A 15,082-nucleotide genomic window follows, 5' to 3' on the forward strand; every position below is an offset into this window, starting at 1 on the left:
GTTGATTTTCAGGTCTGCAATAGCTACCCAAATGCCTCATTCTAACCCCAAACACTTTGCTACCACCTAGCAAAGATAATCAGCAGGTAAGAGTAACTCCAGCTCAATGGAACATCACCAAAATGATAAATGGAGTATGCAACAAGTCTGAAAACACCTTAAGGAAGATACCCACAAAATCTAAACCCTTCTAGTTTTTTTTTAATGCCAACGAAGGTTCTACAACTAGGGCATCGTCTGAAACCCTCAATTGCACAGCCAGCAATAAGAGCACCTGAAAACACCCAAAATCTTTTCTAATCATCAAAAAGCAAACCAACAAATCCGCAATCAAAATACCTTGTCTATTTTCATTTTCTTCAAAACCCAATTTCAGAGAATCTATGAAAACCAATGTGTTTCCTCTGTGAAAACACTAAACAAGCTAGGGAGGATTTTCACCACCAAAACTAATCTATTTGTTGAGGGTTTTTGTCCTCAATCAATCTTAGAACTTTTTTGTTCATTTCAGCAACATCTCCTTAAGGGTGCAAACTCTAAATAATGCAAATGAGAGTCGCAATCCTCCTTTTATAACTTTTGAAAGCTATTTAAAGTAAAAACATTTCTCTTCTTTGCTACTTTTTGCTTTTTTCTTGCTTTTTTGGAAAAAAAAACTATTTTTTGTTTTTTTTCTACAATTTTTTTGAAATTATTTTTTTCTTTTCTGTGGCTTTTTCAAAAAAGTATTCTTTGCTTTTTTGAAAAGGCAATTTTCCACTCAAAAAGGCCTCTTCACAATTTGGTCCTAAGGTACCAAATCTTTAGAGGATTACAGTTCAAGTATTCAGCGAACCATGCAGTGCTTTAGATTGTGAGCACAATTTAGAGTATGTTTGAGCACCGACACTCTAAGAAGAGCAATAGACTATCAGTGCAAAGGTTGAATGATATAGTTTATGTTCATTACAACCTTCATCTTCGCCAAAAACAGATTTTGGGCAATAACTTATCACCCATCACACTAGATAAGGTTGATCCACAACCAAATTGGATCACTAAGGCTGAGAATCCTGACTTTACTACTGAGGACCTCGGTTGACTAGGTGGATAGAGAGACAAAGGTAGTAGCCATGGTAGAGGAGGATAAAGCACAAGTAGACACCTTAGATGTTGATGTGAGTGTCACTGAGCAACCAGCAGATATCATGGCTGTGTCATCATCTAGGATCTATCTTAGATGCCCATGCAAGAAGGTCGAGTGATACAGGCTCCTCTAAAGCATAGACTTCTAGTTTTTGTTTCGATATTTGTTTGGAACTTTTGATGCCATGGATTTCATATTCCATGAGTTTTGTATACATTTGACAATATTTATATATCTAAATGTGTTATTTCCTTCAGCTAAAATTTGCATTTATATTTATGTGATCGATGTATACTTGTGTATGTGATCAAAGTAGCTTCTACTTGACGAGGTTATCGTATCTTTATGGTTTAATTATTAAAGAGTGCATGAAACAAGTTTTAAATCTTTAAAAATCTCTAAATTTCTTGGGTTTTTCAATTTGTCAATTCTTTGCAGATTCTAGGCACGAAGTCCAAATTTGGATCAAAAATCAACTTGTCAAGTCCGATTCTTGTAACAATGGTCAAAAGTTAGGCAAATGCATCATAAGTTCTAGAAATTTTGCATCATGGAAAAACATTTGCCTTTCTTTTGTTATGTTTTAGTTGTCTACACAAAGGAATAGTTGTGCTTGTGTTTGTGAAGTGTGTTTAACTGTTTTGTTTACAGTTTTTTGTTTGTGTGTTTGTGTTTCAGACCCTACTGAATCTATTGTGGTAATGTAGTAAGTAATAACTAATGCCTGAGGCAATCTTGACATGTGCATACAAGCTGAAGCTTACTAATGCCGTGTAGGATCTAGTCCACACCTTGGAGAGCGCATATGTGAAGAAGCCATTCAAAAACTAGTAGGTGCAAAAATACAAACACCTTGTCAATTCCATCAAACCATGTTGATTGATAGTTGTGCACAGATGGCATACAACAGCATTCCAAAATTGGTCGAGGAATCTACAAATGGAAGTTGGAGTATCATGAGATCTTGGAGCTTTGGTTACAGACAAGTGGCATTTAGAGGGCATTTAGATACCACACTTGTGGGAAGATCAAGCGACACTATGCTAACGTAAAGATGAACATCTTTCTATTAAGGTTGTTTAATTCCTTGATGGAGCCATGCGGAAGTGCTAGTGAAGTTTCAGGTGGAGGTTTACACTAAATAGCATAGTCATACACATCACTAGGCCTTATGGAATGGGATAGATTGTAAGACAGAGAGTCTCTATAATAGATGGAACTTTTGTTGGTTGGATAAAATAGGCTGTTGAGTTCCAAAAAAAATTGGATTATCACAGTATAAATTCTTCCACATATAAATAAAGGTTATGTATTCCAATTCAATATTCTTCCTTATTTTGGGCTTTCATCCAAGGCATTCCAAAAAAAATCAAGGAATTTGCAAAGGGGAATTAAAGTGTCAGGAGATAATGGAGTTTTGATTATAAACAAGTGGCATGTAGAGTACATTTAGTTCCCACACTTGTGGGAAGATCAAATGAAACTACACCACCATAAAGATGAGCATTGTCCTTTCATTGAGAACATTGAAGTCCATGTTGGAGCCATGCGGAAGTGTTGTTGAAAATTTGAGGTGGAGGTCTATGCCGAGCAAGATAGTCATATACATAACTAGGCTTAAAGAATGGGATAGATTGTAACACATAATATTTGCTAATACATTGAACATTTGTTAGTTGGATATAATAGCTGTAATGTCCCCTACTTATACTCTGTCAATTATCAAGCAAAATCTATGTTACTACCTTAATTAAGCATAGTCAACAATACCTTGTGACGTAACTTCTTAAAATCATCCCCTAATTTACAACTGTTCCGTCCCTTTTCCCAGAAGAGGGCTTGGTTGTCTAGGGTGCTTGAAACCAACTCTCAAGTTAGCCCAGATTACTGAACTCAGTCCATTCACCCTTGGGGCATGCAGCCCAGATTTCAAGAGGAGTCTTTCACCCTTGGGGCATCCTATCGGATGGATTTACTCCGCCCCTCCCTAGCAGCTCCCATCTCCCTAGGCGATTTGGAGAAATACGAAACCGATTATAGATAAGGTCAGTTTTAAGGAGTTCTATTACAAGAATTTATTAACTGACATTTCATTCCTATAATCTTAGATTCTTATAATTAGTTAATTGAAGTCATGTTTAAGATACCTTAATTTGTGTTTGAAGAATTTGTATTACTGTGAATCTAGTTAATACTGTCTACTTGTTCTTCAGAACAGATTACTTTTTTAATCTTGTACGTATATTTATACATATTGCAATTATTCTTTCTATATATATATATAAATAAATTAATTAAAATTATATTATCAATTATAAATGTATTTACTAATTACCTGTTGTATAAATTATTAATACCACTGCTGACTTAAAATATTAGTTATTAATATATTTGTGACTGTAAAGGCAGACAGATCTGACATGGTCTGCCATTATATGAAATTAACATGACTCATACGTATTGCAGTCTATATTAACATTACTGTTAAATTCTGCATACAGGTATTATCAGGCTTCATATATTAGGCATACGTATCAAGCATGTTACTGCCCTATGCATACTCCCGAGAACAAGGATGTTACTGCCTGTAACTCAATAACAATTATGTTCCGATCTGATCGATGGTGATAATATATATATTCTCCTCCCTTCGATGCCTTTGATAGAGGTTTGCCCAGTCTTAAATACCTTTCGGTGTTTGCAAATAAACACGTCTCTTCATAGGGAGACATCTACCTGGCCAAGGGATGTCTTCTTTCCCTCGTTGACCGATTAGACTAAGAGCCCAACCTAAATATTAGGCACCGTTTCCTTTTAATTGGTAGTACTTGTTTAAAGTAATATATATATGTTAAATGATAAATATTTAATATTATTTTGTAATACAATATATATATATATATATTTCAATAATAGCAATTTGTCTACAAATTATTGTTTCATCACTAATTCATATGTTAAGTGCAAGGAAAAGAATGGCAATATTGATATTATGAAAATATTAATGTTGGGATATTACAATAGCTTCTTGCATAAATGGAAAACTCGCATCAACTTGCTGCAAATGGCAAGTCATCTAGCAAAATATGCCAAGTTCAAGTAACTCACACATTGAGTCTCCACAAATCCTCATCAATTTTCATGCAAATCTTGTAAAAATACTGAGTCATATAAGAAAGGCATAATTTATTAGTTTGACAATTATATGGCATATTTAATCTTTGACTTGTAACAAATTGAAGATCAAAATAAACTTATGTCTTCCTTGATGATCAAAATAGACTTATTCTGTAACTACAATTTTTTTATAAGTTTTTGTTGAGTCCCGAGTCTTAATCAAAATTTTGGGTTCTAGACATTTTGGGGTATCTCATAGCTTACAAATTGAAAGATTATGTTTTCAATCCTTCATTATCATTTCTTATTTTGTGCTCTCATTGTGCAACTAGGCAACTATGAGTCAAATGTTCATTTGACCCACTAAGTCAAGCCTTGTGAGCAAGAGTTGCTAGAGCTCTATAAGATAGTGTGTTATGTGAATGTCATAATCCAAGTGGACCAATGAATTATAGCTCACAAAGGAAGAAAAGATGTAGGAAACAACTAATCTGCTAAAGGACTGCACTTGGTAGACCTTGATAATAGGATGAGATTCCTTCAAGCAACGCTCAATGTCATGGAGACCACATAGAAGAAGAACATCAATGAGGATGAGAGAGAAGTTGTCATGCATGAAGTTACGCACATTGATTTTGAGGAGGAATTTTGCACAAAAGATAGATTCACCAACCCATAATTTGGGTAGTATCCTTGTGGATCATTGCAAGGAGTGTGGTAGTACAAATTGCACAATAATGACAAATGAATGTATAGATGGAACAAACTTTACTCTCATCAATTTCCTTGTTGCATCAGAGCTTGGCACTGTGTTTTTGAGATCAATGGATACATCAGATAGAGTTCAATCAGTGCATGCACTATTCTCTATCTCATGAGGTGGTCATTGATAAAGGGCACAATATGTGATCAGATTTATTACAAAAAATGTTGTTACTTGTGTTGTTATTGAGAGACTTTGATGGACATGTATCCTACTCTGTTTTAAACTCCATGTGCAACTCATTGTCTCAATTTACCCCTGAGAAACATTGAGCCTTATCTACATTTACACAAAGCTGTTACATATGATGCACACATTCATGGATGAGAAGGAACTTCCTCAGCTAGGGATGATGAGATTGACTACCCAATTCCTTGCATTGCAAACTCTTTGTGGCTAGAAGATGAATTTGAAATAAATGTTCATTTTGAATAAGTGGTTACAATTTGGCTTTGATGATGCTATGAATGGTTGCAACATGACAATTATGATTTCACCAATAATATTTGGATAGAGGAAAGGAGATTGTGCTAATTTTGAAGCCTTTAGTTAGAGTTGTGTAGCTAGTTTATAGGGATAATTCCAAATATGTTACTTGTATGATGCCATCTATGGGGCCAAAGAGACTACCATGGCAAGGATGGACCATGAGTCTAACAAGTACATGCTGACTCGGAAATGATCAATGCAAGATGGGATGGCCAAATGCATTGTGCCCTCGATGTTGTTGGATAGTTCTTGAATCCAACATTGTTTTATAATGCCTCCTTTAGTCTCATTAAAGAAGTGAATGAGGACTTCCTCTAATCCATCAAGAGATTTTTCCTTAAATCATAGGATCTACAGGCAGCCATGGCAAAGTTGTTCACATTATAGCATGGAAAGTAATTTTTGCCACTATTTATGATGTAGTAGATAAGAACAATTTGAAACCAAGTATTTGGCAATTTGATATCAACTTTTCCCCTTTTCCCCTTTTATCTCTTAAAAAAGTTTAAAATTTGTTTGTTTTGAAGAGACATTTTCTAGATATAGTGAATGTTCATAAAACTTGATTTACTTGGCCGATCAGTGGAAGTACTTTGGCAAAGATACGAAAAAATTACAATGGATGTCAATGTGCATTTTAAAACAACCATGTAGTCTGTTTGGTTGCGAGCATCATGGAATATGTTTGAGCACACACAATCCAAGAAACACAACTGTTTGATTCAACAATGGATAAATGATTTTGTGTTCATCAACCACAACCTTTGCCTTTGGAGTAAAAAAAACTTCAAGGTATGATAAACTTGCATTTCTGTTTGCAAATTCCAATTATTGTTTTCTTGCCATTTACAATTAGAAATTTATTTTGTATAAGTAACAACCTAATGAATTTGATTTAGTTATATCAAAGAGCATTAAGAATGATCAACCAATTGACAATGACAAGATTGATCTTGACTAGGTATGGATCAAAATGAAAAGGAGTCATTTTTTGATGACAAAGACATTGACCTCTTAAGGACAATAGAGGTATTTAATAAAGAGTACTTGAGTCAAATTAAAAGAGAGTAGAATGTTGGAGCTTCATCATCAAGAACTGCAGCCACTTATTGAATTGTACTTCAAAAGAGCTAGCCTCACTAAATTTGGATTGTTATTTTATAGGTTATTTTGTACTCTGTAATTGATTTTGAGGTTCAACCTTTGAAGTCAAACTATCTAATAATGCACTATGCATTGTGCATTATAATCAATGATTTCAAAATTAGTGAGAAAAATCCATATTTCAAAACTCATAGTATACCCTCCATAGTTCCATGGAGTTTATTAATGAGGGGACAATAGCGCAGGGTTGACGTGGTGGCAAGGTGGTGGCACAAATATATATTGTACTTGAAAAAATAGTTATAACAAGATTTGCAAGTAATAAATATAAAATTTGCAAATGAAACTTTAGCATACCGACTAAAATTTAAACTACTAAAGATTAAAGCATGGCAATGATTACATTGAACATTAACAATGGTGGCTAGAGGTTTTGGAACAAATCCCCCAATAGGGTCAAAGGGCAATGCCCCTCACGAGGGTTCAGGGATAGAGCCCCCAATGAGATCAAGGGACACTACCCCTTGTGAGGGTCTAGGGGCAAAGCCCCTAGCAAGGTCAAGGAGCAGTGCCCCTTGCAAAATATGGGAGTAGTGCCCCCTGCAAAATATGGGAGCAATGCCCTAGGCACATTTCTTGTCACAATACAGAGTGGGGTCTAAAGGTGGAGCTCTTGCCACCAAGCACAAATTAAGGCCTTGATAACCACACAAATCTTCATAGTTCACAAATTTTACCACTTATTTTTTTGAACACCAAGATTTTCCTAAAAAGATTTTTAGACTTTTAAAAACTATTGAATTTTAGGGGACAATTATTAGTATCTGTGATGGATGGGAGACTCCATGGAGTCCCTTGGACATCATGGTGGCATCCTAGAGTCCTCAAGTCATCCCCAACCGTGGGGCATCCCAAAGTTGTCTCCTCCCTAAGGGGGACATACTGGAAACGTCCCCAAGTCTTGAGCGGCAATGATGGGATGGCGAGACAGACATCTACTCCAAGTCCTTGTGTCACAAAAAGATCCCCGTTCTGAAATGTGGGAATTTCGGTGGGGAGGCAGCCCTATGCAGCATCAATATACTATTCTTTAGTTTCACTCACTCTATGCAATTAGGATGGCTTTAACTCTACCTTTTTGCACTTTTTGGGTTCCCAATTTTATCCCAATAATGCAATGTCCCTTTTCGTTTTGTTTAAACATTCTTGAAAAGTTTCAAGACTCTTAGAGAATGCCAATTTTATCAAACAACAATTCTAGCAATGGTAGTGAGTTCAACAATTTGAGTTGAGTGCAATAGTATATTCTTCATGCAATTACAACATTTTGGGAGCTCTCCAAACTTCTCAAAGAAGCTTTCTATTTTTTGAAAGCCCCAAATTTCATCAAGTTCATCTTGATTCCTGAGAGCTTGAGAGTATTTTGGCAAGATCAAAATTCATATTTGATCCATTTTAATTTCTTGCATAACATTGGCTAGATGTGCGGAAAATAATTAAATGATTAAATAGGTAAATGTTAAGTTGTCGAAAAGTAAAATTAAAAGACAACATTATTTAACTATTTAAAAAAGGAGACATTAAGTGACTTAAGAGTTCAAAAAGTAGAATAATATAAAGTCACTTAAAAGAAGCTAAAAGATTGCCATTTAAAAAGTGACTTCTAAATATAACTTCTAGAAAGTTCCATAGGGGGTTATAGAAAGAGGTTAAGGAGACTCGTTTCATTCATTCTTGATATTTTCATATTCTTGAAACCCCATTTTGTAGGTTTAGCAGGATTTCTCAACAACAGCCCTAGGACGGGAACCCTACAGTGATGATTGGTTTCAAAGTGAAAAATCTTCCCTAGCCAATACAGTGTGGTTCAACCAAGATCTTGGTTCGTGTTGAATGCAAGAAATATATTGTGGTCAATTCATTCATGATGCCGTACCCCACATGAGATGAGAGCTTTACACCCCAAATCGCAGTACCATAAGGAAGGCCGACTTAAAACAAAGATAAATAAAATTGCAGTACCATAAGGTTGGCTTTTTAAGGCCAACCTCCAAGTAATATGGTGCCTTTCATCAAACAAATAAATTTTACATTTTCTGGCCAAATTAGTGTTATGGTTGACCTGTATGATGTTCAAACTAAATTAAATTTATATTGCTTTAAGGCCGCCTCCCTTTTGAATAATGACAAAGGACATGTATTAAAGAAGTAGAAAGGTATGATTACTTTTAAAAGGCAGAGATCGTTATCAAGGAGGAATCAAAAAATCATACAGGCAGCGATTTATATTAAAAGCAGTAATTACGTTTAAGGCAGCGATTTGTTAGAATAAGAAATTATTAAAATATAGTTAAGTTTTAGCCAGTGGTTAAGAAGAAGAATCATGAATCTTACATGGGGATAGAAATGGCAAAAAGGCATGACTTCTCCCTCATATTGGAGGGTATAAAAGGAAGAAGAATTCCTTTTAAGGGGAAGAAGACAGGATCACATATGAAAAGAAGCATTATATCTATGATCAGAAATTCAGATCAACTGAAATAATAAGGCAGTGGTTCTGCAAAGAAGACACCTCTTTTGAGAAAGGTTATCCTTGGCAAAGGTTGTGACCATTCATCCAAAAAGGTTCTCCTTGGCAAAGGTTGTGACCATTCATCCCCTCTTGAGGACTATATAAGACAAAACTCTTCTTGGAGCAAAGCATCAAAGGGAGTATTAAAATAATATTGTAATATTGATATGATGGTCATCTTAGCCATTTAGTTAGTATTTAGGAACTTCCATTTATGTCTTTCATCTTTAGTTAGTTTTAGAAAGTTTCCTTTTTGTCTTTGTTGTTCCTTTCTCATGGTCATCTTGGCCATTTAATTAGTATTTAGGAACTTCCATTTATGTCTTTCGTCTTTAGTTAGTTTTAGAAAGTTTCCTTTTTGTCTTTGTTGTTCCTTTCTCAATCGTTTTTGTTATGGAAAGATCATCATTTAATTTTCAATATAAGGAGTATTCCTCTCCTTTATTAATCAGTAATTACAACATTGAATAATCAATTATTATTTCCAATATCAAAGTGGGTTAAGTTTTTTTTGATGAATTTCTTTAAAAAAATTGGCAGGTATTAACCTGGAATTTATTTCCAGAAGTTTTTTACAATTTTTTATGAAAAATCATGGTGGGTTTTCTAATTTTTTGCCACAAAAATTCATGGTGGGTTTTCTGATTCTTTTCCCAAAAAAATCATGGTGGGTTTTCTGATTTTTTCCCAAAAAAAATCATGGTGTGTTTTTTCTAATTTTTTCCCAAAAAATCATGGTGGGTTTTTCTGATCATATTGGGTTTTTTTATTTTTTTTCCAAAAAAAAATCATGAAGGGTTTTCTATTTTTCTTTCACAAAAATTATGCAAGTTGTTGCTGTTTTGGGGGTTTTTACTTTTTTTCCACAAAAACGAAGGTGTGTGATTTCAGCATCGCATCGACGGTTTGACGATTTTTCACAAAATCGTGGTTTCCATTTTTTGTCAATTTTTTTTTTTGAAAAGTTGATCTCAATGTCTCTAGATAAAGGGAAGGATGGCTTCATTACCCGACATCATGTTGGAAGGTTCAAAGGACTATGGTAAACTTGGTCATATCCTGGAGTTTTGCAAAACCAGGAAGAGTCTCAGTAGTAGGCTCATGTAGCAAAGCATTTTGAGGAGAAGGGGGCAGCCTTCTATGCATTCGTGACCAAATGACTTGTAGATTGTGTCAAGTCTTTTGTAGGGTAGTTAGTAGGACGACCATTAAGGGAAGGTGTTAAAATAATATTGTAATATTGATATAATGGTCATCCTAGTCATTCAGTTAGTATTTAGAAACTTCCATTAATGTCCTTCGTCTTTAGTTAGTTTTAGGAAGTTTCACGAGTAAAATAATATTGTAATATTGATATAATGGTCATCCTAGTCATTCAATTAGTATTTAGAAACTTCCATTAATGTCCTTCGTCTTTAGTTAGTTTTAGGAAGTTTCCTTTCTATCTTTCGTGTTCCTATTCTCGATCATTTCCGTTATGGAAAGATCGTCTTGTAATTTTCTATATAAGAAGTATTCCTCTCCTTAATTAATTACAACATCGAATAATCAATTATCATTTCAGCGAGCAAATCAAATATATAAATCTGCCATCAATAATCAGCAGACTGGGCATCAATCAAGCAATCAATCCAAGCAAAGACAACAACAATCAAGTATATAAATGGATCAGATTGGAGGTTTATTATATATAGTAGACAATAGTAATCTTATTCATCTTTGTGGTATGCAGCATGATAATGTTTTTATGCAAAATTTCTCACATATTGGCATAGGCAACAATATGTATGCAACAAATAGTATAGTTGATACATAACATCTCAGATATTGGATATAAGCAATAATATGGAATATCTAGATTCCTGGTCTATTCATCAAATTGCTGCAATTAATCATGGCGAGGTTACTGAGGGAATACAAGGAGGGAGAAACCGATATGAGGTCCTCTTCTAAGTACACCACCTTATGGTGGATGGTTGGTGGCCTGCCACATGAGGCCAAGGGGGGCAAGGTGTATCCCGCCCTTGGGCTCAGATGTGAAGGATGCTCTGAGGATCCTATTGTGATTTCCCCTCCAACCTCTACGATGGTTGATTGCTGGAATGGATTCTAAGAAGACTCAATAATAGAAGGGTGAATAGGGTGGCACGAATAGGGAGGGCAGATACAAGTTTCCCCACTAAGTACACCACCTCATGAGGGATGAATTGTGGAATGCCACATGAGGCCAAGAAGGATGGTACATCACTCTTGGGTTTAGTGTGAGGGTTGCTTCGAGCACCCTATCATGTCTCCTTATCAAAGCCCTGTTATGATAGAACCCCAATAATGAAGTGTTGATATTGCTTGATTTATTTAAAATTAAGATGGTTATGAAAATATGTACCTAATTCTCTAACCCTACTAGAAATGATTAATTCTATGAATTATATTTTTCGATAATTGTCTAACATGATTGCAGGATCTCAACTAGGATTTACCTTGCTTTAAATTTTTTTGCGGTAAAGTCATATCTCTAACTATATTACAGTTCTTGTTTTATTGAACTTATGATTCTAGAAAAAAATTTAGGGTAATCCCAAAAGGGGACATTACACATGAGTCATATGTGAGACGCTAGAAAATTGTGCAAGAATTGTTATATCTTTCCAACTACATATTTGTTTGCAGGTGCCTGAAAGGGAGAAATCTTTTACATTTGCAAGCAAATAAAGATTATTGATACTTTACTAAAGATTTAGTGGACAAGGGCACTCAACCTTAGGGTTTTACAAAACCTAGCTACATATTTTAGGGTTTCAAAACCCTAGCATCCAAGTTTTAGGGCAGCCACACACCCTAGCCATACCTCAAGAAGTGCAAATTTTGATATGTTATTGGCCACCAAACTCCAAACATAACACGAAATATTTATTGGCTGACCATATAAAGACTACAGGCTACCTCACAATTGTTAGGCTAGTTTAGGAAGCTATGGCACGTATTGAAGAAAAATAGGGATGTTTTCCCCTACGGGTGTGAGTGTGTGTTTAGTGCATGGCAGATAACCAAAATATGACGATATACATAGATGCAGACAAATAGATGAACTCAATACTGCATTCTCATTGATAACATGTGCCAGTACATCAGATAACATCAAGCCTGTACTATCTCCCCTCAAACTGGAAACAAGGACGACTATATAGGTGTCGGCACGGTTACCCGGTGCCAACTGCTGGCAACCGTCAGTTAACCGCAAACCTTTAACACACAAATTAACACATACGTAATTACCCGACAACAAGGGAGACCTGAAACTAGAGAATGGCAGCAATTTCTTTTAAGGAATAATCTCTAGGGTTGAAAGGTAGATGTGGTTTAATAACTTGGATTATACCTAGAGCAATGTTTTGAACAGTTTACTTGGTGTGGAAAGTGAGAATTTGAAGAGGAAAAGACTCTTGTTTGGGTTACTAGGTGATACTGCTAAGCTGGTGATTAAACACCAGATTATAGACCTTGTAGGGACTGCAGCAATCATCTAGGAAGTCAGAATCAGCATAGTTAGATTATAAATGGAGTGAAATTCCATTATGGACTATATAAGCACTCTGCTGATCATAACAACATACAATTTTCATACCCAATATAGCACAAACAGCTCATACTCAAGCATGCCAATTGTATAGAAGTAATGTTATAGCATATGGAGACATTTTCTGTTGTTAACGAGCTGTAATGTGACCTAGCTACTAATATTGCACTCAGATATTGAGGAAGTGTCTGACTTTGACCAGCAACATCTGCAAACATTAATGGCATCATTTGAGGTTGAAAAATCAGTTTCCAGTTTAGTATGTATCTCTGATTTACATCATCATAACTTAAGTTCATTGCATATTTATCCATTGGTTAATGAAGTTGCAAATAAGGGGTTTGTGTAAGACAACTGTTTAACAAAATACTCTCATGAAAATCAATGCAAGCCAAATTATTTGTGAAGCTGTTCATGATCATATTTTACAGCTATAGTTATATTTAATCCTTGAACTCGAAAATTTTGGGCATACAATGTTTTATCAATTGTTTGACAAAATGACAATGAGTTAAAATTCATAATATTTGCAAGTGTTCAAAATTCCATAGTAGGGACACTATAGTGGTATTTGAACTGATGAACTCGCCAGCCTGTTGGGAAGTTAACTCATTCTTGCAGATTTGTAGTTGCTTGACAAAGTTTCAGCTGTTGTATGTTGGTTTCAGCAGAGTGCATAACACTGTTCAGTGGCTATATATCAGTTTTAGCAGCTTCTTGTTTTAAGTTTCAACAATGATCTATCTTGTAGAAGATTATCAGAGCAAGGTTCTTGCCAGCTTGTAGGGTAAGAGAACTAATTTTATGTAGAAGATGAAGATATTTCAAGAATCCATGGTACAACTATTGCTAGAATTTCAAAAATATCAAAAGAATCTAATAGCATTGCTAGAGGATCCGAAAAAGCTGAAACCTTACTTACCAGTTGAAAAATCATCACTACAGGAAAAAGATAAGCACTCCATTGATTCCAAATCAGTAACTAATGATGAAGCTACTTTTTCAAGAGCATTTCTAGAGGAAGAGGAGTACTTGAATCTTAATGAATAAAATAACTTAGAGCGTCCTTGTGAAGAAAAGTTGTATCAACAGGAAGATTGGCCTAAACAAAATAGTGATAATAACTTTCAATTTTTTGATAACCCACTCTTTAAGAAGGATGCAAAGATGCATTATGATAACTCACTTAGGAGGAGTTCTAGGATGACCTTATTGAGAGGCATGAACATGAAAAAAGTGCCTCACTTGATTCTAATGATGGTTTTAAGCTTGCTAACATTGTCAAATCAACAACTAGTAATAAGCATTTGGATCATTCTGATGATATTAATTCAGAATGAGCAGAATGTTGGGTTTGCGCTTGTTGCAACTCTCAAACCAACAACTGAAGGTTAGCAATTTGATTATTTTCTAGATTATAATCCAAGGCATAAAAGTAATCATGAGAGTAGAGAATTGAAGCTTTGTACTTTGTCATCATGCGATAGTTTTCATCAAGGAAACATCAAAAAAATGATGAAGAAATTCAAGCAAATTTGCACATAAGAGTATGGGATACAGGGGTTTCATTAAGGTAACTAGTAAGAACAAATGACTATCTTCCTTATAGGATTTGTAGTTTGCAAGTTAAGACAGTAACAGCTTTCTCATCATATGATGATTTTTGTTCAGTTCCATCACTTAATATAATTTGCATTATCATATATAAATTAGGGTGACAGATTCCATTTATCAGCTAAAATTTAGGTTATCACAGACAGAAAAAACCCTTTACAGTAAAATATTTACTAAGGTTCCATGTCAACTGCAATTATGCTTAAAGTTAGCTGAATGGCTTTTGATCCAAAGTCTGTTTTAGTTATAAAATATAATGCATGTTAGATGAGAATCTAGAGTGTATCATGACAACAGCTTTAAAAAAAACATTTGAAACAAAATTGAAAATTTGCAAAAGGAATCTCATGCAATCATGCTGATAAATAATAAGCTAATTACCTTTTTCCGAATAGACATTTTCTCATTGATAGGAAGGATATTCTCATTATCCTGGGTTTTATTTCCTTTCCTTCTCTCAGTTGCAGATCTTTTAAATTCATCAGTCTCTCCACATGTAGACACATCATAATTTGAAGATTTACTAGGCATTGTGTTTGCCCGAATCAATCCTCTGTCTGCAACCAAAAATTAATGAAAATTAGGTTTGTGTTTACACAAGCAGCTGAGAGCAATGATATGGAATTAGTAATTGAGATGTATTCTCAAATATAAATAATATAGAAAAGGAAAAAGGATTATTAAAAATTAATCAAGACTCGGATAAAATTTAAAGTGATA

At 34.8% G+C, this 15,082-nt stretch overlaps 1 protein-coding gene across 11 annotated transcripts in view; it reads right to left on the reverse strand.

Annotated features, from left to right (window-relative positions):
* Window positions 1–15,082, reverse strand: part of LOC131045206 (sterol 3-beta-glucosyltransferase UGT80A2) — a 177,426-nt gene that overhangs the window by 95,245 nt on the left and 67,099 nt on the right. For all 11 annotated transcript variants that reach the window (XM_057978810.2, XM_057978785.2, XM_057978799.2 and 8 more), the window contains one exon: window positions 14,744–14,919. In XM_057978810.2, the coding sequence (XP_057834793.2) occupies window positions 14,744–14,919 (176 nt within the window). The remainder of the gene's footprint in view (window positions 1–14,743; window positions 14,920–15,082) is intronic.

Source organism: Cryptomeria japonica, chromosome 3, assembly GCF_030272615.1.
Source record: "Cryptomeria japonica chromosome 3, Sugi_1.0, whole genome shotgun sequence".
In the NCBI taxonomy this organism is placed as follows: Eukaryota; Viridiplantae; Streptophyta; class Pinopsida; order Cupressales; family Cupressaceae; genus Cryptomeria; species Cryptomeria japonica.